This window comes from Telopea speciosissima, chromosome 4 (genome assembly GCF_018873765.1).
Source record: "Telopea speciosissima isolate NSW1024214 ecotype Mountain lineage chromosome 4, Tspe_v1, whole genome shotgun sequence".
NCBI classification, from domain to species: domain Eukaryota; kingdom Viridiplantae; phylum Streptophyta; class Magnoliopsida; order Proteales; family Proteaceae; genus Telopea; species Telopea speciosissima.
The window spans coordinates 62,383,301-62,409,650 of NC_057919.1; the positions used below are offsets into that span (position 1 = coordinate 62,383,301).

Here is a 26,350-nt window from a genome sequence, read left to right on the forward strand (position 1 = left end):
TCTCTAGCCCTATAAGGAGAGAGATAGACCTAAGGAATGCTGGCATAGGCCACACTCCTAGTTAGAAAACATTATCCCTAATATAAAGGGAAAGCGAAAGCCACATGGTCGTGCAGCACACGCCACTCTGCTCTTGACTTGACACAGGGGAGTACAAAATGACCGTTGCATACCTACTGAAAATGACCAAGGATGCAACAGTTATTTCATGCACCCGTGTCACGATGTAGGGGCAGCGTGACCAGGTGCCATTCTTTCTCCCTAATATAAAATACTAAGTTCATTGAAGAGAATTCTCCACAAAACTAGTGTGAGAGAATCTCTCATACCATATTAATAGTAACATACAGAATGATATCATCCACATGGGACCTACATTGTCAAACAATCAGAAAAACCAATTGAAGTTTCCCTAATTTTCTTTCTTCTTTTCATTTGTCTTTTCCTCGTGGTGGATGATAAGAAAAGAATTTGATGATTCCAGGGGTAACAATAGTATCATTCACCAAGATATCACTACTTTTGTCGTGGAAAAATTTCCAGAGATTTACAACCAAAACCATTTTCTAAGCTTGGGGAATATATTTCAATAGAACAATTTCTATCTTTTCAGACTAATACAGTTTCCTTTTGCATTTCAAACAATTGTTGTCAGGTGTCGTCTGTTGAAACACCCAAGTCTTCAGAATAGATTAAAAAAAAAATACAAAAAAAGGATGAAGCCATCCTTTTAAAGGGGTTTTAAGAGCCAGGTTAAATTCTCCACATGGTTGTATTAGTTGTTGAGCGGCTCATGGATACATTAGAAAGTTGTCTTATTCCAGTAGTTGTTTAGATCAGGATCTCTTCCTCCCAGTGACAATGACAAATAAATAAAGAGAAATCTTCTGTTGCACACATTCTTCTTCCTTTAGAATATAGCTTCTCAGATAAAAATGGTAACAAGCAAAAAACAAAATGCTGATCGAGCCGCATGTAACTACAGATGGACTTACAAAATATGATTGAGCAGAAGCCCGAGGCTTCAAATTAATCAACATAAACTTAAATATCTTATTGCTATCACTAGAAAAAACCAATTTAGGGTTGGGAATTTTTTTGGGGGGGAGGGGGGGTTGTTGGGGAGTGAAATATTAGGAGAGAGAATGAGACAAAACTACATGTTACTCTGAAGCTTCATCAGCTTTCTAGCTTGAGGGGGATCCTGCAAGCCAGCCCCAGACACCACCTGAGCTCTGCTGTTTTGCATTCAAGGCTGCCTGTTCAGAGGCAGCTTTTTGCCTTTGGAGCAGCTCAAGTTCCTTTTGTAAGGTCTCCATTGTTTGTAGCTTCTGCCGTAGCTCTGCAACATCAACCTGTTGTTGCAAAATTAATTAGTAAACATCTTGATTCTTCTCTGCTTCTTCCAATCAAGTGCTCATAAAGAAACAAAACAATTACTCTCTTGGGAAGAGATGGTTATGAACTACGTTGGTCTCAAGGTGTCATTTAGAAGGGAAATATAAGCCCGTGGGTACATACTTAGTGGAAACTGTGAAGGGCAGTGCGAAGTGGTAGAACATGGATTTTAACTTCAGACCAATTTGGAAGTATATATATATGGATAGGCGGTAGCAACACTGTGGTGTTGCAACTTTATTCACACCAGAATTGTTTTGAACCGTTGATCTTATATCAGATTGATCTAAGCCATTGAATGAAAAAAACCTGAAAACCTATTACCTGCTGTCATGTGACAGACAGCCGGTTGAAGAAAAAAACACGTATGAAGAGACTCATGAAAGAGAGAAAGGACACATGGAGGCTTGAAATTGGACGGCCGAAGTTCACCCCAGCCTCAACCATAACATCCTCTCTTCTCTCTCCTCTCTCCACTCTTCCCTCTCTCGATGCCGGAGTACCCCTCGGAGACGGCAACCAGTGCCTCCCTGCTGCTGCTCACCCCAGCCTCACTCCGCCGTCCCCACCCCTTCCTCTCTCACTGTGATCCTCTCCTCTCCTCTCTCACTCCTCTCTCTCTCTCGTGCGCTGCCGGAGTACCCATCGGAGACAGCAACCAGCGCCGTCCTGCTGCGGCTCACCCCAGCCTCAACCCTCAATTTGATGATTCTTAGAGCCCAGTCAATTGCATTAAAAAAATGAACCAGGGGAACAAAATATCCAAGTTGAATTTGAATGTATGAGACCGTTCACTGAAGAAATGAAATGAAATCAAAATCATCACAAAACCTCGAACAGTCAAAATCAAAATTGAGTTCCGTGTATGTTATATACTATTCCTGCAAGCCAATCTGCACAATGAATGGTTGGATTCTCTATAAAAAAGATGGAACCTGACTTCACTGAAGTGTTCTACAAGTTCATAGACGTCTTGAAGAAGATTCCAAGTAGTCCAGTGAGCCTGTTGAGTTCCTTTAACTGCATTGATGGCCATGAAGGTGCCAGAGTAAATGAGGAGATGAATGACTCTCATATGCTTGGCTTTAAGCATCCCTCAAATAACAAATAATCAATTCAGAAAATACTCTGCGAATGGATAGCCCCTTAGATTATTCCAGCCATCACAATTTATTAATTTATTGAAATCCAATTTGGAGGAGGCTGCTGCCAATGGTGAAGGGTTAGCCTCTTCACTTTGAATTCACAGGGTTGGCCTCTTCACAATGAATTCAGTGTTTCCCTGTGAGGCACAAAAGTGTCTGTTATGGGCATTATCAATGGCATTCAACTCCACATCCATCAATCGAAGCACTATCTCTGTTTCTTAAATCTCAGCTCTGTTTCTTCCACATATTCTTCTCTGTTTACTTCTAATCTCCCCTCCTACGAACTCTCAGTTGATATCTCAAAATAAGCTTTGGATTCGAATTTGGTCATTTTATTTAAAAAAAAAGTGGTATAGTTTCTCTTGGTGTTCCTTCTCTTTTTAAATACGTCGGCTTTCAAAGTGAGAATTTAATTTTCGATTTTTTTATCTCATCTTCATTTCTGTACATTCCGTTGTGATTTAATCTCAGTTTTTCTTCTCATTAGTCCCTTACAATCCTCTCTATCAGTTCTGTTTTCTCAAATTCATCAACAAGATTGGCTTCTTTTGACATTAAAGTTTGGGTCAGGCTGATTGTCACCCTTTGCCGGAAAATGATGAGATCGCCGGAATATTCATTGAATCCGCAGCAGGGTTCTTCTTCCACGGAGGGTTGAGGCTGGGGTGAGCCGCAGCAGGACGTCGCTGGTTGTCATCTTCGATGGTGAGGGAGAGGTTTGCGTGAGAGAGGGAGTAGTCAGTGATTGGTCTTCGCTGCGGAACCATTTTCAGCAGTTTTGGTGAGGCGCCATGGCTGGCAACTTCCTGCTCACACTTTCCAGGTTTGAAAACACGCAGGAGGAGACTCGTGAAAGAGAAAGAGAGGGAGGGAGGTTATTGGGGTCTTTTGTCTGCCCAGGGTTGTGATCTGAGTTGGATCGGTCGGTGATTGGGTCTTTGCGGTGGAACCATTTTCAGCAGTTATGGTCAGGCGCCATGGATGGCAACTTCCCTCCATCTTCAAGCAATAATGACAGTGACGAACGGCTGGATGCGCAGGCAGTGCTGTTGCTGTAACTAGCGCATCTCCGGCATCTATGATTTCCTCTCCCTATCTCTCCCTCTGCCGGACGGGAAGAAACCCCTTCTCTCCCAAACGAGCAAATCCATGTTTAGTGTGGTTCACACAACGGTAAACAAGAAAATAATAAACTTCATCAAACCGGCTGTCGTTGCAACAGCCTGTCTTCAGTATTAGCTATGTAGAGGCAGAATTTCTCAGGTGTCAGGTGCAACTTCACTGTTGCAGTCAAGATTTCAAGAACTACATGAGTTAAAAAACCCAGTCAGGGTTCAGTTCTAATCATTTTTCTTTTTATGAGCTGACATACCAGAGCTGTCATTTGATAGAGGGCAGTAACAATACAAGCTATTGTTTTCACCACAAGGGCTAGTGGAGAGCATGTTGGCCATCCCATTACAGGGTTATGACAATCAGTCTGCCATTCCCCTAGTCTTACATAATGGATTTTAGTGTTATCTCTAGTTTCAAACAGTTTTGTAGCTCGGTGCAGTAAACAAATCTGCATAACACTCATTCCAATTCATGCTAGTGGGAGATGTTTAATGATCCAGATCAACAAGATGATTGTTTTGGTGACAACCTAGTCGTATTTTGGTGTTTGTTGATATACATTCTTGTCATCTTGTGGCCCTTAACCGTTCGAGCTTTTGGGGTAATCGGTTGTAACACAGTATCAGAGCTAGGAGGCCAGGTGTTTGATCCATGATAAGTACGAGGGGTTTGTGTTGTGTTGTTGTCCCTATGCTTTGTGCTCTCTTGGTGCCACGTGATGGTATCACATGCAGAACCATGTGTCTGTGTGGGCCTGCACATGCCTCGGGGGGTGGGATGATGTTGGCATTTGTTGATATACATTATTGTGGCCCTTACTTAACAGCTCAAGCTTTTGGGATAAGCGGTTGTGACAGTCACATCATATTGGGGGGGGGGGGGGGAGAAGGGAGAGGACACATTTCAATTCATCCCAATGAAAAACATTCTAAATTCTGCATAAAATTGATGATTCTTTTTCAACAATTGTCTTGATCACACTCGCACAACATACAAAAAGGATTGGGGGTGAGGCTTGGGAACTGTTGAATTCTGTGAATACTGGTTTGATCAGTGTGACCACAGTCATGCTTTATTTATAATATGATAGAGAACATTCTAGAATAGGTACAAGGGCACAATTACCCCTAGGACAATTTTACCCTTGAACCCATATTACAACACTCCCCCTCAAGTTGGTGCATACATGACAAACATGCCCAACTTGCTAATTATAGGACAAAACAACTTACTACTAAGTCCCTTGGTAAGAATATCAGCCAACTGCTCACTAGACTGGATGAATGGGATACAAATAGTTGGTGTGTGTGTAAAGGGTTGCCAACAATTCCAAAGGGGGAGATTGTTGGTCAACCGGGTCTATTGAGGTTTTCTGGAGTGGTGTTGTCATTGTTGGCAACCTTATTATCCATATTGGTGATGCGGTAGTGGTATTTGATGAGTTGGAAGAGCTGAAACGGTCAAACAGTCACCTACACAGCTATAAGGGTATTTTGGTCATTTAACAGGGCTACAGGGGTACCCACACTTGAAAAACACCATTTAACAGCATATTAAGTCCTTATATAGTGTTTGGCAAAGGGGCGAAGCAGCAGGTGAAGGTTTCATATTGTTAAAGTTGTGATTTCACAGGTTCATGCAATGGCAGTGACTTTAAGGTCATTTTTGGAAGGTTTAATGGCATTTCTAGGTGAAGTGGTCTTCATGAGAAATGAAGTTCGTCGAGTCACGGTTCCAACGCAACTGGTCTCGCATCATTTCAGTGTCGGACGAGAAAGTTACAGTTGCTTCCATGTTGACGTGCAAAAATGGAGCAAATCTGACATAGGCAAAAAGTTTTATACTTAGCCAATTTTTTGGTCGTTTTTTTTTAAAGTCCTACTGGGGACAAAGGTGTCCCATTGTTTTATAAAGTTACAGAATCATGGTGGCCGTTGGATTTTGTTCATCACGTTGCTCTGTGATTGGCTTGCCCTTGATGGTGCACGGTGCTACGCCATACACCATAACATTGTTCCTTAAGAGAGTAGTACACAGTTGTTGAAATTTGAATTTTGACTTGGATAAGTGCTATACAGCTGTCACCATTTTTTGGAAAAGTAATTTCTCTGCAAATCTTGATACGCAAGTCGTGCATTGCTGATTGTCACAAATATCTTTGAATATTACAACTCCACCCTCCACTTGCCATTTTGGATCAACTAACTTTGGAAGGCAATATCTCTCTCATTCGGAGTCCAAATTAGTCGCCGTTTTATATTTTTTCAAGTAGAACACAGTGGAAACGTGAGAAACTGCAGAAAAATGTCAGAAACGTCAAAAACTGTGAGAAACCTTGATTGAACAATCGAAGATGCTGCTTTGAACATTGGAGAACGTGCACGACATCAGGAAGGTTTCAAGTAGTGGGTTAGTCACGCGATTACTCAGGGAGAGGTAATCTTTTGTTTCACAAATCCTATTTGATATTTAGGGTTTGATTCATGTTGAAAGAATCCTAATTTTTTGTTCATGTTATTGGGAGGGACTTGTAATTAAATTTTTATATTCATATTGTAATTCCATTCAAGTTGGGCTTGATTGGATTGGGGTTGTAGCCCTATATTTCGTTGTTGAAGAGTCAGAAGCAGGTGTTGTAGCACCTGGGCAATTGTAATAGTCGAATTCGAGTTGAGTATTAGAGAAAATACGAAACCCTTACGGGTATTCCTCCGTGGATGTAGGCAGCTTGGCCGAACCACGTATATTTGGTGTACTGTGTGCTTGTTATTTTGTTTTCGTATTCTTGGAGTGTGTTTGCTGCAGAGTGGTGGTGCATTGTCTGGTAGACCTGGCCACACAGTGGTTGCGAGGTGGACGTGCATGTGTGATTGGTAATTATGGGACTGCCCCGGCCAATCTTTGTGTGTGATTGTTTTTGCTACGGGATTGAGTTTGGAAGAATGTTTTTGAAGGCACTGATTCACCACCCCTCTCAATGCACATGGGATTATCAAGTAGTATCAGACCTAAGTTACCTAGTGAATTGAAGTTTAACAGCTTGGGACAGTGAGCTGAGAGAAAGAAGGATGGATAGCAACAGTAGTTACAGTCACAGCAAGGTACCACAGTTTGATGGAACAGGTTATGGCTTTTGGTGCATCAGGATGGAGACATATCTGAAATCATTGGGCTACGGTGTTTGGATGTCTGTGAAGAATGGTTACAAAATTCCCACAGGTAATATAACTAAGACAGTTGAACTCAAGAAGTATGAAAACGACTCTAAGGCTAAGAATGCACTTCTTAGTGCATTGGTCAACACTAAGTTTGCCAGAGTTGTTGGATGTGAGACTGCTAAAGAAGTGTGGGACAAGTTACAGAATGTCCATGAAGGTGATGAGAAGATCAAAGAGGCAAAACTACAACACTATAGGTCACTGTTTGATAGTTTGAAAATGTCTGATGAAGATACAATGGAAAGCTTCATGAGTAAAGTGAATGAAATTATAAACGCCATCAGAAGTCTTGGTGAGGAAATCAAGGATGAAGTGGTAGTAAAGAAGATTCTTAGGTCTTCGCAGGATCTCTATAACCCAAAGGTGTTTGCTATAGAAGAGTCAAAGAACTTGAATGAGTTGAGTTTAGATGAATTGCATGGTATATTGACTGCATATGAAATGAGAATGGTCAAGCCTAAATCCACAGAGAAGGAGGCTGCATTTAAAACCATAAAGAAGTTGAAAATTAAGCAAGAAAATGATAATGAAGATTCTGATGATGAGCTTATTGCCTACCTTGCTAGGAAGTTCAAGAATGGTAAAGGTAAATACAAGGGAAAACTTCCCTTGAAATGCTTTAATTGTGGAGGTATAGGACATTTTGCCTCTAAGTGTCCAAAGAAGAGCAAAACAATTGAGTCAGATGATGAAGATACTCAAGCCTCCAAGAACAGCTTTAAAAAGAAAAAGTTCATTTCAAAGAAGAATGACACCCTCAAGAAAAAGAGTTTGATGACAAAAGAAGATGACATCTCTTCAGAAGAATTAACAGAAGTTGAAGACTCTGATGATGAACTAATGTTCATGGTCTTAGCAAGCAATGACCATCAAGAAGAGGAAGAAAAATCTGATGAGGATGAAGAATCAGAAGCTGAAGATCTGGAAACTAAATTTTATACTACCTTAAATGAGCTCAAGATAGAAAGAAAGAGAAGCTAGATGTTGGAGAAGCAGCTTGCAGAAGAAGGAGAGAAAATCAGTCAACTAAAGCTCACCATTGAAGAAACACAGAAGATGACTGAAGATATTAGCATTAACTTATCTTTGAAAGTTGATGAATGTGCCAACCTTGAAGAAGAAATAGTAAAACTAAAGGTAAAACTTGAAAATTTGAAAAATAAGGACTACTTTACAGTTGCAAATACATCTCCAATAGTTACAACTGTGAATGATAAGGGCAAGGAGGTTTGTGTTCAAGAAACTGAAGAAGAACATGACCAAGCATCAAATGGAGTTAGCATGTTAGATGATCTCCTTAGTAGACAAAGACCTATCAATGATAAATCTGGTCTTGGCTATGAGAATGGGGGTTCTTCAAAGAGAGTGAAGATAAATGGGAATGACACTGAACATAATCCGGTCAGGTTTGTTAGTGAGAAGAGAAGAGGTTCAAGACCTATGAATTCTACTAGCAAGAAGGTTGACGAGGATGGGCTTACTACAATATACTATCAGAGATCCAAAGACTATATGAAGAATATTTGGCAGACTCAAAGGTTCAATGGGTATTGTTATGGCTGCAACATGTATGGACACAGAGTAAACGAATGTAGAAGGAATGTCAAGCCTGCAGTTGTCAAAATGAAGAACAAGTTTGCACCACTGGTTGATCAGAATGTGGAATGTTTTAGATGCTACAACCTTGGTCACATTGCAAGAAATTGCAAGACCTTGCTTCCCTCTCAAAGGCAGTCTATGAAGAAGGAGAAGAAATATCACACAAAGAACAAGAAGGTGTTTACAAAGAAGGAAGCTAGAAAATCCATCACTGTATCTGAAAAAGCAGTTTGGGTTGAGAAGAAGAAGAAGACAGGAGAAAGCAACAAATCATTGATTGTTCAGACGGCTTTTAAGGCTCAAAGAAGATCATCTCCATGGATTCTTGACAGTGGGTGTTCTACTCATATGACAAGTGAAAGAGATAGATTTTTAAATCTTGATAAAGTTGAAAATGGCTTAGTTAGATTTGGGAACAATGATGGGGCCAAGATTGAAGGCAAGGGGACAGTCAACTTGGATCAAGGAAGAATAAAATCTGGCAGGGTGTCGTATGTGAGCGGGTTAAAACATAACCTTCTGAGTGTGAGTCAGATATGTGACCAAGGAAATGAAGTCTTATTTACGAAGGAAGGTTTTGAGATAAGGAAGACGAAAAATGGAAAGAAAGTGGCTCATGGTTCCAGGACAGATGAGAATTTGTATGTTCTTACAGAGAGCAATGATGACAGTTGCATGATTAGTCAGGAGAATGAAACTACACTTTGGCACAGAAGACTTGGGCATATAAATTTCAAGAACTTAACCAAGTTAAGCAAAAACAAGGGTGTTAGGGATCTTCCAAAAATCAAGAACCTCACAAATCATGTTTGAGGACTATGTCAGAAGGGTAAGCAAACAAGGGCTATATACAAGTCAAAGGAACACTATCCTAGTAAGCCTTTAGACTTAATTCATACAGATTTGTGTGCAGATTTGTGTGGACCAATGAGGACTCAAGCACTTGGAGGAGAGAGATATTTTATGTTACTTATTGATGAGTACTCAAGGATGACATGGGTCTTTTTCCTCAAGGACAAAACTGAAGCCTTACACTACCTCAAGGTGTTCAAGAAAAGGGTTGAGAATGAGATTGGCAAAACAATCAAGTGCATCACATACACATACACCAACTTCTCCCCCTTTGACAACAAATACAAAGGGTCATGGAAACTCCCCCTATCCAGAAGCTCCCCCTGTATACATGCCTCCTACTGTGCAACTGGAGTGACAACTCCAAGTTTATCTCAGAGCCGTTCAAAACTCTCCTTGGGAAGTGGTTTTGTGAAAATATCGGCGACCTGTTTTGATGTAGAGACAAAATCCAATCTCACCTCATTAGTTGTGACTTTCTCCTTCAAGAAGTGATATCAGATATCGATGTGCTTTATCCTCGAGTGCTGTACCGGATTCATTGCAATATTTATTACGCTCATATTATCACACATGATAGGAATCGGTTCAGAACCATCAATGCCATAATCTGCAACTTGCCTCTTCATCCAAATGACTTGAGTGCAACAAGTTGCCGCTGCAATATACTCTGCCTCTGCCATAGACAATGAAACACTCTTGCTTCTTACTGTGCCATGCAACAAGGCTTTTGCCAAGGGAGAATGCACCGCCACTAGTGCTCTTCTTATCATCCACACTACCTGCCTAATCCACATTTGAAAATGCCGTGAGAGTGAATTTAGAGGTCTTAGAATACCATAAATCATACTCAACTGTACCCCGAAGATATTTGAAAATTCGTTTAACTGCCAATAGATGTGTCTCCTTTGGGCTGGCTTGAAATCTAGCTACCAGACAAACTGCTTGCATAATATCAGGCCTTGACGCTGTCAAATACAACAAACTGCCAATCATAGACCTATACATTGTTTGATCAACTAAGGGGGAATCATCATCTGTACTCAGTTTGCATCCCACAACCATGGGCGTACCCATTGGTTTACTATCCTCCATCTGGAATTTCTTCAACATCTCTTTGGTATACTTCATCTGGCATATGAAAATGCCGTTCTGCCGTTGGTTCACCTGCAATTCCACAAAGTATGAGAGTTCTCCGAGCATGGATATCTCGAACTCTTTCTTCATGCACTCTGTAAACTGTTTACACACTTCATCATTATGCCCTCCAAAAATTATATCATCTACATATACTACCACAATCAATTGACTACTGGTTTCTGTCATCACATACAGGTTGCTATCAACCATACCCTTTCGCAGTCCCAAATGATGCAAATAAGTATCAAGTCTGGAGTACCAAGCTCTTGGAGCTTGCTTCAATCCATAAAGAGCTTTCTTTAGTCTACAAACCATATCTGGATCCTCCCCAAGCTGAAAACCATCTGGTTGCTTTATATATACTTCCTCTTCAAGATTACCATTCAAGAAAGCTGACTTCACGTCCATCTGATATATCTTGAATCCTTTGTATACCGCTAAAGCTAGGAACATCCGAATGGATTCCATCCTTGCTACCAGTGCAAAAGTCTCATCAAAATCTATTCCTTCCACCTGAGCCTAGCCCTTGCACACAAGTCTGGCTTTGTTTCTCATCACCTGGCCATCTTCATTTAACTTGTTCCTGAAGACCCACTTGGTGCCAATAATATTCTTGTCTGCTAGTCTGGGAACTAACTCCTATGTGTTGTTCTTCTCAATCTGATCCAGCTCTTCGTTCATGGCTTTAAACCAATGTTCATCTATGCTTGCTTCATAAACGGACCTGGGTTCCACCTGTGACAATAGAGAATATGTAATGGCCTTCATCTTTCTTGTCTGCATGCCCGCTTTAGGATCTCTGATGACTTGATTTAGGGGATGCACTTTTTGCCACTTTTCAAAACTAGGTCTTCCATCTCTCTCTGTCACTGTGTCAATCTCATGGGCATTTGTGTTTGCATCCTCATGCTTTTGAACTTCCACAACTTCATCATTTACAGTCGCATCATCATCAACCTCTTCAAAAGTTTGTTCTTCTAACACTACTGGTTTAAAGTGGGGTAATGTTTCATCAATCTTCACACCTGAACTCTCCACAACTTTTCCCAACCTCTTTTTGAAGCATTTGTAAGCCTCGCTCTTTGAGGAATACCCTAAGAAAATCCCTTCATCTACTCTACCGTCAAATTTTCCAAGGTTGTCTTCCTTTCTTTTGATGAAGCAACGACTACCAAACACCCTAAAGTGTTTCAGTGTGGCTCTTCTATTAAATCATAATTCATACGGAGTCTTGGATTCCTGTGGTCTCAACAAGCACCTGTTGCCAATGTAGACAGCTGTATAGATGGCTTCTCTCCAAAAATGTTTTGCAATATTATTATCTGTAAGCATTGCCTTAGCCATTCCTTAAACTGTCATATTCTTCCTTTCAACTACCCCATTTTGTTGAGGGGTTCTTGCTACCGAATGCTGAATTTGTATGCCATGTTCATTACAAAATTCTATGAAAGTACTCTATGTGAACTCCTTTCCTTGGTTAGATCTGATGCACTTGATTGTTTTGCCAGTCTCATTCTCAACCCTTTTCTTGAACACCTTGAGGCAGTGTAAGGCTTCATTTTTGTCCTTGAGGAAAAAGACCCATGTCATCCTTGAGTACTCATCAATAAGTAACATAAAATATCTCTCTCCTCCAAGTGCTTGAGTCCTCATTAGTCCACACAAATCTGTATGAATTAAGTCTAAAGGCTTACTAGGATAGTGTTCCTTTGACTTGTATATAGCCCTTGTTTGCTTACCCTTCTGATATGGTCCACAAACATGATTTGAGAGGTTCTTGATTTCTGGAAGATCCCTAACACCCTTGTTCTTGCTCAACTTGGTTAAGTTCTTGAAATTTATATGCCCAAGTCTTCTGTGCCAAAGTGTAGTTTCATTCTCCTGACTAATCATGCAACTGTCATCATTGCTCTCTGTAAGAACATACAAATTCTCAGCTGTCCTGGAACCATGAGCCACTTTCTTTCCATTTTTCGTCTTCCTTATCTCAAAACCTTCCTTCGTATAAGACTTCATTTCCTTGGTCACATATCCAACTCACACTCAGAAGGTTATGTTTCAACCCGCTCACATACAACACCCTGCCAGATTTTATTCTTCCTTGATCCAAGTTGACTGTCCCCTTGCCTTCAATCTTGGCCCCATCATTGTTCCCAAATCTAACGAAGACACTTTCAACTTTATCAATATTTAAAAATCTATCTCTTTCACCTGTCATATGAGTAGAACACCCACTGTCAAGAATCCATGGAGATGATCTTCTTCGAGCCTTAAAAGCCGTCTGAACAATCAATGATTTGTTGCTTTCTCCTGTCTTCTTCTTCTCAACCCAAACTGCTTTTTTAGATACAGTGATGGATTTTCTAGATTCCTTCTTTGTAAACACCTTCTTGTACTTTGTATGATATTTCTTCTCCTTCTTCATAGACTGCCTTTGAGAGGGAAGCAAGGTCTTGCAATTTCTTGCAATGTGACCAAGGTTGTAGCATCTAAAACATTCCACATTTCGATCAACCAATGGTGCAAACTTGTTCTTCATTTTGACAATCGCAGCTTGACATTCCTTCTACATTCGTTTACTCGTGTCCATACATGTTGCAGCCATAACAATACCCATGAACCTTTGAGTCCGCCAAATATTCTTCATATAGTCTTTGGATCTCTGATAGTATATTGTAGTAAGCCCATCCTCGTCAACCTTCTTGCTAGTAGAATTCATAGGTCTTGAACCTCTTCTCTTCTCACTAACAAACCTGACCGGATTATGTTCAGTGTCATTCCCATTTATCTTCACTCTCTTTGAAGAACCCCCATTCTCATAGCCAAGACCAGATTTATCATTGATAGGTCTTTATCTACTAAGGAGATCATCTAACATGCTAACTCCATTTGATGCTTGGTCATGTTCTTCTTCAGTTTCTTGAACACAAACCTCCTTGCCCTTATCATTCACAGTTGTAACTATTGGAGATGTATTTGCAACTGTAAGGTAGTCCTTATTTTTCAAATTTTCAAGTTTTACCTTCAGTTTTACTATTTCTTCTTCAAGGTTGGCACATTCATCAACTTTCAAAGATAAGTTAATGCTAATATCTTTAGTCATCTTCTGTGTTTCTTCAATGGTGAGCTTTAGTTGACTGATTTTCTCTCCTTCTGCAAGCTGTTTCTCCAACATCTTGCTTCTCTTTCTTTCTATCTTGAGCTCATTTAAGGTAGTATAAAAAATAGTTTCCAGATCTTCAGCTTCTGATTCTTCATCCTCATCAGATTTTTCTTCCTCTTCTTGATGGTCATTGCTTGCTAAGGCTATGAACATTAGTTCATCATTAGAATCTTCAACTTCTGTTAATTCTTCTGAAGAGGTGTCATCTTCTTGTGTCATCAAACTCTTTTTCTTGAGGGTGTCATTCTTCTTTGAAATGAACTTTTTCTTTTTAAAGCTGTTCTTGGAGGCTTGAGTATCTTCATCATCTGACTCAATTGTTTTGCTCTTCTTTGAACACTTAGAGGCAAAATGTCCTATACCTCCACAATTAAAGCATATTTCAAGGGAAGTTTTCCCTTGTATTTACCTTTACCATTCTTGAACTTCCTAGCAAGGTAGGTAATAAGCTCATCATCATAATCTTCATTATCATTTTCTTGCTTAATTTTCAACTTCTTCATGGCTTTAAATGCAGCCTCCTTCTCTGTGGATTTAGGCTTCACCATTCTCATTTCATATGCAGTCAATATACCATGCAATTCATCTAAACTCAACTCATTCAAGTTCTTTGACTCTTCTATAGCAGACACCTTTGGGTTATAGAGATCCGACAAAGACCTGAGAATCTTCTTTACTACCACTGCATCCTTGATTTCCTCACCAAGACTTCTGATGGTGTTTATAATTTCATTCACTTTACTCATGAAGCTTTCCACTGTATCTTCATCAGACATTTTCAAACTATCAAACAGTGACCTATAGTGTTGTAGTTTTGCCTCTTTGATCTTCTCATCACCTTCATGGACATTCTGTAACTTGTCCCACACTTCTTTAGCAGTCTCACATCCAACAACTCTGGTAAACTCAGTGTTGACCAATGCACTCAGAAGTGCATTCTTAGCCTTAGAGTCGTTTTCATACTTCTTGAGTTCAACTGTCTTAGTTATATTACCTGTGGGAATTTTGTAACCATTCTTCACAGACATCCAAACACCGTAGCCCAATGATTTCGATATGTCTCCATCCCGATGCACCAAAAGCCATAACCTGTTCCATCAAACTGTGGTACTTCTTCGTGATCAGAATTCATGTTGCTATCCATCCTTCTTTCTCTCAGCTCACTGTCCCAAGCTGTTAAACTTCAATTCACTAGGTAACTTAAGTCTGATACTACTTGATAATCCCATGTGCATTGAGAGGCGTGGTGAATCAGTGCCTTCAAAAAAATTCTTCCAAACTCAATCCCGTAGCAAAAACAATCACACAAAAAGATTGGCCGGGGCAGTCCCATAATTACCAATCACACATGCACGTCCACCTCGCAACTACTGTGTGGCCAGGTCTACCAGACAATGCACCACCACTCTGCAGCAAACACACTCCAAGAATACGAAAACAAAATAACAAGCACACAGTACACCAAATATACGTGGTTCGGCCAAGCTGCCTACATCCACGGAGGAATACCCGTAAGGGTTTCATATTTCCTCAAATACTCAACTCGAATTCGACTACTACAATAGCCCAGGTGCTACAACACCTGCTTCTGACTCCGCAACAACGAAATCTAGGGCTACAACCCCAATCCAATCAAGTCCAACTTGAATGGAATTACAATATGAATATAAAAATTCAATTACAAATCCCTCCCAATAACATGAACAAAAATTAGGATTCTTTCAACATGAATCAAACCCTAAATATCAAATAGGCCTTGTGAAACAAAAGATTACCTCTCCCTGAGTAATCCCGTGACTAACCTACGGCTTGAAGCCTTCCTGATGTCGTGCACGTTCTCCAATGTTCAAAGCAGCATCTTCGACTGTTCAATCAAGGTTTCTCACAGTTTTTTATGTTTCTGACATTTTTCTGCAGTTTCTCACGTTTCCACTGTGTTCTCCTTGAAAAAATATGCAATTTAAAAAAAAACGGCGACTAATTTGGACTCTGAATGAGAGAGATATTGCCTTCCAAAGTTAGATGATCCAAAATGGCAAGTGGAGGGTAGAATTGTAATATTCAAAGATATTTGTGACAATCGACAATGCACGACTTGCGTATCAAGATTTGCCGAGAAATTACTTTCCAAAAAATGGTGACAGCTGTACAGCACTTACCCAAGTCAAAATTCAAATTTCAACAACCGTGTACTACTCTCTTAAGGAACAATGTTATGGTGTATGGCGTAGCACCGTGCACCATCAATGGCAAGCCAATTACAGAGCGACGTGATGAACAAAATCCAACGGCCACCATGATTCTGTAACTTTATAAAACAATGGGACACCTCTGTCTCCAGTAGCACTTTAAAAAAAAACGACCAAAAAATTGGCTAAGTATAAAACTTTTTGCCAATGCCAGATTTGCTCCATTTTTGCGCGTCAACAAGGAAACAACTGTAACTTTCTCTTCCGACACTGAAATGATGCGAGACCAGTTGCGTTGGAACCGTGACTCGACGAACTTCATTTCTCATGAAGACCACTTCACCTAGAAATGCCATTAAACCTTCCAAAAATGACCTTAAAGTCACTGCCATTGCATGAACCTGTGAAATCACAACTTTAACAGCATGAAACCTTCACCTGTTGTTTCGCCCCTTTGCCAAACACTATATAAGGACTTAATATGCTGTTAAATGGTGTTCTTCAAATGCGGGTACCCCTGTAGCCCTGTCAAATGACCAAAATACCCTTATAGCTGTGTAGGTGACTGTTTGACCGTTTCAGCTCTTCCAACTCATCAAATACCACTGCCGCATCACCAATATGGATAATAAGGTTGCCAACAATGACAACACCACTCCAGAAAACCTCAATAGACCCGGTTGACCAACACAAATTACTTCTTGTTCCGATTTTTCTTTGATAAAATGCCGGTCAATCTCAACATGTTTGGTACAGTCATGTTGGACCGGGTTATGAGCAATGCTGATTGCGGACTTGCTGTCACAGTAGAGTCACATAGGAAGGTCAGCATCTAGACCCAAATCTTGAAGAAGACCCTTGAGCCAGAGAATTTCACATATACCTTGTGCCATAGCTCTAAACTCAGCTTCAACACTAGATCGAGCTCCCACTACTTGTTTCTTGCTTCTCCACGTAGTTAAATTTCCTCCAACAAAGGTGTAATATCCGGATGTTGATTTTCTATAATCAGGGCCTGCCCAATCTACATCAGTGTAGGCCTCTATCTGGAGATGACTATGTGGAGAATATAAGACTCATTTTCTAGGGGAGGACTTTAGGTACCGCAGTATCCTACATGCTGCCTCCAAGTGAGAGGAGTGAGGGTCATCCATGAATTGACTCACGACACTCACAGCAAATGCAATGTCTGGTCAGGTATGAGAGAGATAAATCAACCGACCAACTAATCTCTGATAACTACCCTTATCCACAGGGTTCCTTCCTTGCTCTTCAATTGTGTACTGGGTTCAAGAGGAGTATTTGCCGGTTTACAACCAAGCATCCCTGTATCACTCAACTGGTCAAAGGTATATTTTCTCTGAGAAATAGGCAACCTCAATCCCTAAGAAATACCGTAACTTTCCCAAATCCTTGACTTCAAATTCGGTGCCCAGGTTAGTCTTTAACTTCTGAATTTCTTGTGCATCACTCCCCGTGATCACTATGTGTAGGAAACCTAGGACCTGTAACTAGTAACTTTAGAGAGGAGAAAAGAGAGAAGAGAAGATAGAAGTTGTAATGCTTGAATGCTTGAGTATCCTAATCGATCACCCAACCCCTTTATTTATAGTAAACAAAATTACACCTTATTCCTAGTCTAATTAGGAATGAAACTTACTCCTAATCAAAGTAAGAATGACTCCTAATCAAAATAGGACTAACCCCCTTACCTATTCCTATTAGGAATTCCCATTATAACTAGGAATACCAAAATAATATAAGAAGAATAAAATTACCCCAAAAAGACCAGAATACCCCCACGGTATTCCGGAGTACATATTCCAACACTCCCCCTCAAGCTGGATTATACAAATAAGTAAAGAAAGAAGATCCAACTTGAACTAAAGAAAAAAAGAACTCCATAATAATGCTAACACTCCCCCTCAAGTTGGCGCATACAAGGTACTAATGCCCAACTTGAACAAAATGGAAAAATAATAAGGTGCAGCAGAATCCATCTTGACATATGAATGCAGCTCCCAAATAAACCTTCAAGAACTTGAAAAAAAATAGATCTTCAAAACTAGGACAGATATGATCAGCAAACCGGGACTGGAATGTCTTCCAAAAAAGGCAGCTTTCAACGATCTTCAATAGCTATCCAGTGATGAATCTCAGATTGTCATAATGACATAAAATCTTGAAGTTAAATAACGAAAGCAGTAAGCAGCGAAAACAAACTGAATCAGGCAGCGGAAAAAATATTGTATCAACCCAACTGAAAGTCCTCACATAGGCAACAACCAAATATCTTCAATACTCTTCAATACTTCAATCTCCCCCTTACGGCAAACTCAACCCAATAACAAAGGATACCCAATAGCAATGGTGGTAAACACTGATCTTCTATGTTTTGCACTAATGTTCCTGCAAGTTCTGCGTTCTGTAATGTCTGCAGGTGTACTATACATAATCCCCCCCTCACGTGTGGTACACGTGGACATAACAGAGATGATGTAAGGTGTAATGGCAAAAACAGAACTTTCCAGAATTTTCCAAAGGTGCTATGGGTAAGTAAAAAGGAATGAATGGCAAAATTGTAATGTACCAAAAGTTTCCAAACGTGTTATGGGAAAATATCAAAGGTATGGGATATGAAGGGAATTAGATTTATTGAAAGGGAACGGTGTTGGAAAAAAAAAACAAAAGGATGGCATGGCTGTAATTTGGTGAAAATCCACTTTTAAATACAATCCAAGCCAAAGGGCAAACTGGTAATAAATCAGAATTTTCAAAGGGTCAATTGGATAGTCAAATAGGAGAATGTATGAAAAAATAATGGCAGTTCCGTAAATAATCAGAATTTTGCAAAGACTTTTTGGTAAACAAAAAGCAATGGGATGCAATGAGTAAAATATATGGGCCAGAATCCAAATAAACACCCAACTAATAAAAAAGCCCAACAAGAGCTTGAGTAAAAAGGATGAGCCCGGACAGATTTTAGAGAAAGAGATTGCCCAAAATGGGCTGGTTTGAAATATAGGCCCAACCAAAAACAAGAAAAGACCCATTTGAAAAAGCCAATAAGAGGGTGGCCCGGCCCATTTTAAAAAGGAAATTAGAGGGTGTAATTTAGATGAAATCCAAGTAAAGCAAACGCAAGGCCAAGAGTAAACTTGTAATTAAATTGGGAAGATTGGGTAATAGTAAACTGTAGGGGCAAACCTGGGAAGTAGGATTTAAAAAAGAATAAAATTCTGTCACGCAACATTGGAATTCATGAGGATATTGATTGAATTAGACATAAAGGCAGGGGCATATATGGAAACCAGGAAATAAAATAAAGCATAAAATCGTGGAAATACTATCATCTTCAAGACTTCAACCACGATCCACGATTCTCAGCAGTAAGGAGTTGAGAGTGGACGAGGGTAACAAGATGATTTCATCAGCTCCTTCCTCGAGACACAACCAAAGGTGCAAACAGTGGCAGTCGAGAAAGGAATTGTTGAGGCAGAAACCAGAGAAAAGGCAGCGGCAAAGTGGAAGGACCAAGCGGAGAATACAGCATTCGACACCATGAACCATGAAATTCCAGGGAAAAGCCATGAAGCGGTAACTAAAATAGCAGCCAAGACGGTTCCATGTACGAAAACAGCAATAAAATCATCAATATGGTGGAACTGCATATCTTCGTCTTCGATCAAATAGTCGCAGCAAAGATAAAATAAAACCAGCAGAGGAGTGAATCCCAGAAATCAAATAGTTGCAGCAGGGGTGTCTCAGCAGTAGAATAAGTCCAGAAATCGATCAGCAGTAGCAGGTATGATATTCATACACAATCGTCATCGAAACAATACAAAACCCTAGTTCTTCTTCTTCTATGAACTAGGGTTTCTTCTTCAACTCAGAAATAAAAAACGACTCTCAAAACAGCAATTACAGAGAGAGTCTGGTACTTAGTTACTGCTCTGATACCATGTAGAAAACCTAGGACCTGTAACCAGTAACTTTAGAGAGGAGAAAAGAGAGAAGAGAAGATGGAAGTTGTAATGCTTGAATGCTTGAGTGTCCTAATCGATCACCTAGCCCCTTTATTTATAGTAAACAGAATTACACCTTATTCCTAGTCTAATTAGGAATGAAACTTACTCTTAATCAAAGTAGGAATGACTCCTAATCAAAATAGGACTAACCCCCTTACCTATTCCTATTAGGAATTCCCATTATTACTAGGAATACCAAAATAATATAAGAAGAATAAAATTACCCCAAAAAGACCAGAATACCCCCACGGTATTCCGGAGTACATATTCCAACACTCCCCCTCAAGCTGGATTATACAAATAAGTAAAGAAAGAAGATCCAGCTTGAACTAAAGAAAAAACAGAACTCCATAATAATGCTAACACTATGTCATCTACATAAACGATCAAAATTGTGATATGCTGTCCCACCTTTTTTACAAACAACGTGTGGTCAGCATTGCTTTGTTTATAGCCATTTGCAACCATGGCTTTATGAAAGCGACCAAACCAGGCCCTTGGCGACTGCTTTAGGCCATATAAGGCCTTCTTCAACTTGCATATCTTTCCCTAAGTCTCTGGGGTAGCAAAGCCAGGAGGTATTTCCATGTAAACATCCTCTTCCAATTCTCCATGCAAGAAGGCATTCTTCACAACAAGTTGTTGGAGTTCTCATTCTTGATTCACAGCACAAGAAATAATGACTCTCACCGTATTCATCTTTGCCACAAGAGCAAATGTCTCTTGATAGTCAATTCTTTGGGTTTGGGTGAACCCTTTTGCAACTAATCTTGCTTTATATCTCTCTACTGAACCATTTGATTTGTGCTTTATAACGAAGACCCATTTGTAGCCAACAAGTTTCTTTCCTAGTGGAGGAACCACCAAATCCCAAGTCTGATTTTTCTCAAGGGCATGCATTTCTTCATTCATTGCATCTTTCCATTTCTGTTCGACTATTGCTTCCTGCCAATTGTTAGCAATAGTAACAGAGGATAATGAAGATATAAAGGCATGAAATGAAGGAGTTAGAGAATTGTATGACATAAAATTGAAAATTGGATGTTGTGTACAACTCCGTTTTGGTTTTCGAATAGCAATGGGTAAGACAAGACTAGGATCAAAAGAAAGCTTACCAGGGAGATGATTAGGAATGGGTATGACCGAGGTGCAATTCCCACCAAATGGAATACCTGTGGAAGAAGTGGTAGAATGATCGGAAGGCAGAGAAACAGCTGAAGTAGCCAATGAAGGAGACACAGATGCCGAAGAAGACGTGTCCAAGTGAGTCATCATATCCCGGAGATTTTGCAGTTCAGCCACAATTTGGGAAAGAGATTGTTCAGGCTGCTCTTCAGTAGATGCCTGATGGGCACAGGCATTGTTGGGCCGATTGGAACCACCCTTCCCACGCTCATGGGTATCCGCAAGGCAACCATGAAGCTTCCAACATCGGTCCTTGGTGTGCCATTCCTTCCCACAGTGATCACATTTAATAGGGGGCGATCACTAGTCGGCCGATCACCACCAATAGCACCGGAAGAAGATTGAGAGCCAAAAAGGAGGGCCGATCGTTCCTAAGTAATGGGAGCAACCATGGCTATACGCCTACTGTCTTCAGCCAGAAGAATTGCATTGGCCTGCTCAAGAGTGGGAAGAGGATCATGATTCAGAATAGACCTGATTTGATCAAACTCAATATTGAGAGCAGCCAAAAATCAAAGACCCTCAACCCATCTTCCCACTTCCGGAAAGCCGCAGCGTCAACATCTTAGGTAGCAGAGAAGGTGCCCAAAAAATCCAATTGCTGCCACATAGTGCAATTTTATTATAATATTGAGAGAGGGACAACTCCAACTGCTTGGTCGAGTGGATCTTCTGACGGAGCTCATAACACTGGGCAGCATTCCCAACCTGAGAGTATGTGTTCTAGTTTGTCTTCCAGATCTTGGCAGCCATATCAAGGAGAAGGTAGCGCCCGGCAATTTCTTGGTCCATGGAATTAACCAGATAGGACATGACCAAGAAATTAAAATTCATCCATCGATCTTGTGTAGGACCAGCCTCAATAGGCCTGACAGTGGTTCCGTTGATGTAGCCAGAGAGACCACGGGAACTGATAACAAATAAACAAGAACGAGACCAGTTAAGATAGTTGCTTCCATTTAATTTAATGGAGCTAGCTGGAAACGAAAGAAAGTCACATTGCAATGTGCCGTCGGGGCCAAAGGAAGCGGACGTAATCTCGAAATTGTCAGGCATGGTGGCTAGTGTAAAAAAAATCTCAAGAAAAAATCCCCAGAAATTTAACGCATGGTGATGTCAAGAAACAGCCCTTGGTGGGAGATAACTCACCACCAAGTGTGAAAAAAGGATGGCGACAAGGGAAATGACGACTCCCACGAGAAAGAGGAAGGGCGAGAGGGCCGCAGGAGCCTAGGAGGAAGGTGGAAGGTTGGCGGGGCTGCTGGAGATCCGACGAAGGCTAGCGGAGGTCCGACGGAAGTCGGCAAGGCTGGCAGAAGTAGTGGAGGACTGGCGGAAGGTGGGTGGTGTGGGGCTAGGACGAGATCACGAATGAGAGAGAGAGAGAGAGAGAGAGAGAGAGAGAGAAATTATATCCCATATTCCCGGAAGATTTTTGGCTCTGATGCCATGTTGAATTCCGTGAATACTGGCTTGATCAGTGTGACCACAGCCATGCTTTATTTATAATATGATAGAGAACATTCTAGAATAGGTACAAGTACACAATTACCCCCAGGACAATTTTACCCTGAACCCATATTACAACAGGGACTTTATCACTGACATCTAAACTCAATCTTGTGGGCAAACTTTTTGACCAAAACCATGATACTCTCGGTCTTGCCATGTACTCTTCGCATGAATGATCTCCTCTGCCCTTCCTTTCCCAACAAATACCGTGAAAAAAAATTTATTATTGTTATTCAAGTTGTTTAATAATCAAGATCAACAAATAAACATTGTTGTTGTACATCATGTCATAACTCATAACCCTTTCCTTATCTGGTTTCTTTCTAATAAATTTGGTTACTCATCCAAAAAAAATCAGCGTGCAACTGAAAGACATTGGTTGGCCAAGGAATCAGACATGGAAAGAATATTTACTGACTCTACTGGAATAAAGCATTAGCCAACAAAGAAGTTATGAAAGAATAAACTTGAGACAAGTACATACCTCAAGTTTAAAGCATCTTGACTGCTCAGCAGCAAGCTGACCACGGACAGATTGAAGTTCCTGCGAAGTCGCATATAATGAAATTGAGATTAATTACTTACAAAACAGTTCAAGAACATTTGATATATATCAAAACATTACTTGGACAGACTTTTGCCCGCTGTTTTTCTGCCACATGGACGAGATGATATGGCAATCTGCCTATTTGATGGAAGGGAAATTCATTGGGTCGGCAACATCAAATTTGGTGGCCCATATAAACCATCTGGCGCATCATCAATGGTGTCTTTCCCCTTGTTTATTCAATGGTCCCTCTTATTCTAACGCTCTAAAACAGAATTGACTTTCTCAAATAATTTTTTAAGCATTAGAGTAACATGGAGAAATCAGATTTTTCTGCAATTTGAAACATGGCTAGACGTGGACTTGTCCACAGAATTTGGGCACCGTCCAAGCTGCCAGTAGGCAGTTACAGCATGCATGCAAGAAAGGTTTCCACACAGTAGAAGAATTGCATTTATAGTTCCATTTTGATTTTGAAAGTTATCCACAAACTTGCATACAGATGATTCAAATTTAACTTTGCATTTCCAAAAGCAGGGAATAATAGCTGAAGCCAGAGATCTTAAGTGAAAAACTAGGATCTTGTTAAATTGGAAGCAGGCAGATCATTTAACCTGTATATCAGACCATTTAAAGCCGAAACTTTAGATGCCATTAGCACATTTATAGATCTATACCATGGCACGTTCATCATGTCAACATAATCATTGCTTTCTGAAAATGATTACACAATAAAAGTTATTCTTCCATGTCTCAAGTCCTCACACAATGGTGAGAATATCATATGATATTGAGATAAAATGAGCACTTAATTCATTGTACAACATAACCACATATATAACTAAGTGCTATAAGTGTGCTTGCCTATTGCCAACTTCCATCCTCCATCCCCCCCCCCCCAAAAAAAAAGGAAAAAAATTGTATAGAGTAAAATAAAAGCTTACCTTCACAAGGTCTGTGTTTCGTGTTGCAGCTTCTGCTAATTCTTGTTTCAGCTGAAGGGACAGCGACTGCTCCTTTGTAAACGATGCTTCTAGTTCTTCTTTTTCTGCCTTTAGGGCTGCTAGAATCCGTTCTTTGTTTTCCTCACCTTTTACTTTCTGCACAAGTCATTTGCAGAATTCAAGTTGAGGATGATGAATTGAGTGTGGAAGATTAATTCCAACAGGGAAAAAAGAATACTGATCAATCAGAAATCCATGTCAAATAAATTAGCTCTGGCTGATCCAAGAGTTTGAGATGGCATTAATACTGATTATACATGTTTTAGTGTCTGTATCTGCTTGAATATACCCCATGCACCTCACTAAAGAAAACTATGAAACAGGACTTGAACAAAGAAATATTTTATACACCAAACAAACTCATTACCAAGGACTCTGAATCAACGTCGTCCATTACAATCTCCCTTATTTTTCCTTCTTGGCCTGCTTCAAATTCAGAATCCACATCTCTGGTAGCGTTCGTCAGATTATGCAGAGCAGCAACACTGTCAGGCAAAGAACTCTCCATCATCTTAGATTGCAATGTAGATTTGTTGCTTGGTTTGATAACATAAACCTAAACAACAGGGGAAAATAGTTTAAGAAAAGGAATTGAAATTAGGAAATTAGAACAGTCGCCCTCCTCCCCGGCCCCCCTTTTCCAAAAAAAAAATCTTAACCTCATTGCTGTACCGCCCATTGTATCCTCCAAAGGACACTAGAATATCTTCACTATTGTAGGAGCTCACAACCAGACTCAAGCCCTGAAAGAGGTGACATTTCAGAGACAATAAGGAATAACCATCTGGTGATAATTGGAAACCAGGGTTACCACGAATTTTCTCACCCAGAGAGAGAGAGAAGTAAATGCTCCTCAAAATAAATCAAGGGCTATAATTTCAGTTTTATCGAAAGATAAATATGTTGTAATTAAGGCAATGAACAACTTTGTCATTCTTGAGAGTTTATTCTTCTTTCTTGGACAAATAAATTCCCGACCTATCTGAGATGCTCAGAACAAATAATCCTAAAATCTACGACAAAACCATTGCAGCAGTAAAATATCTAATTCATGGTTACGCAATTAACACTATCGTGGAGCAATCTTTTGTACTATTTCTCTGTAAATAATAAATGAAAGGGGAGGGGGGGGGGGGAAGAAGTGGATCACGAGGTACTTGACAAAATAGGATCCTGACATAATTTCGAGTTTAAAGAGGTGGTCCACTCCTATTTCTGAATTTTCTTTTGTATATTCTCAAGCAATAGTATGTCATTTGTACAGCAAACTTCATGGAGTTGTAAGTCTTACTGCAATGAACCTGATGATAAGATACTTCAAGAAAGGGGGCATACCTCACTTGCAAGAGGTACACGTCCTTGGACAGTGGTTACAATTGACCAAACAAGAGTGGACATATTAAGCACAACAGTTTCTGAAGCCCCTGTGACAGGAAACAGAAATAAACAAATAATATATTAGAACCAATTTTAAGGGGTAACGCAAACAAAAGAAACAGCTTGTTCAATCTTTCTTCTTCCAAATACATACTCAAAATATCAATAATTTGAACTACTATTGTTATTCACCAATCACAATTCAGTTGCATCCCCTAGAAAAGAAAATTTGTAAGCAGGAAAGAAAAAAATAAACAAATCGGGACGCTCTTTTTTTTAAGAAAAAATAAACAAATCGGACCAGCAATACATGTTCATTAATAAAAATGAAAATTGTATTAGATAAGAATAAGATACAGCAGCACGCATCCATGTAGAAACTCTAACAAAGGATTGAATCAGAAAATCTGGATTATCAAGAAAAGTTCACCTGAAAATACCTCATCCAGCAAGATAATTTCCAAAGGTGAATGGCTGTTTCTTGATGTCCATGAGAATGAGATGTTCAACAAACACCCCAATTTCCCAGGAATGAGTTTCAATTAGCACCTGGAAACAGCCTCTCTGCGAAAGCAGGGGTAAGGCTGTGGACATTATGACCCTCCCCAGACCTCGCAGTGGCGGGAGCCTCATGCACTGGGTACGCCCTTGAGTTTCAATTAGCACGTGAGTTGGTTCCCAAAGCCCCATCAAAGATCTGGCCAAACCAATAGCATTGTTTGAACATTCCTTACCACTATCCAGTCATATCCAATAAGAGAGAGTGCACGGAGGTCCTGGGAAAGGAGCAAGGACCTCAGCTCATTGGTGTTGCCCTCTCCCACTTGGACCTGAATACCAACAACATTTGTGCATGAGATAATGACTCATCAAA

General features: G+C 40.2%; 1 protein-coding gene across 3 annotated transcripts in view; it reads right to left on the bottom strand.

The window, feature by feature from the left end:
- Window positions 1–1,108: 1,108 nt before the first annotated feature.
- The window catches only part of LOC122658759 (acyl-CoA-binding domain-containing protein 4-like), a 38,300-nt gene continuing 13,058 nt past the window's right edge, over window positions 1,109–26,350 (bottom strand). For all 3 annotated transcript variants that reach the window (XM_043853859.1, XM_043853860.1, XM_043853857.1), the window contains 6 exons: window positions 25,435–25,523; window positions 24,759–24,842; window positions 24,467–24,655; window positions 24,040–24,195; window positions 23,033–23,092; window positions 1,109–1,355 (listed from right to left, as the gene is read on the bottom strand). In XM_043853859.1, the coding sequence (XP_043709794.1) occupies window positions 1,188–1,355; window positions 23,033–23,092; window positions 24,040–24,195; window positions 24,467–24,655; window positions 24,759–24,842; window positions 25,435–25,523 (746 nt within the window). In that variant the 3' untranslated portion in view covers window positions 1,109–1,187. The remainder of the gene's footprint in view (window positions 1,356–23,032; window positions 23,093–24,039; window positions 24,196–24,466; window positions 24,656–24,758; window positions 24,843–25,434; window positions 25,524–26,350) is intronic.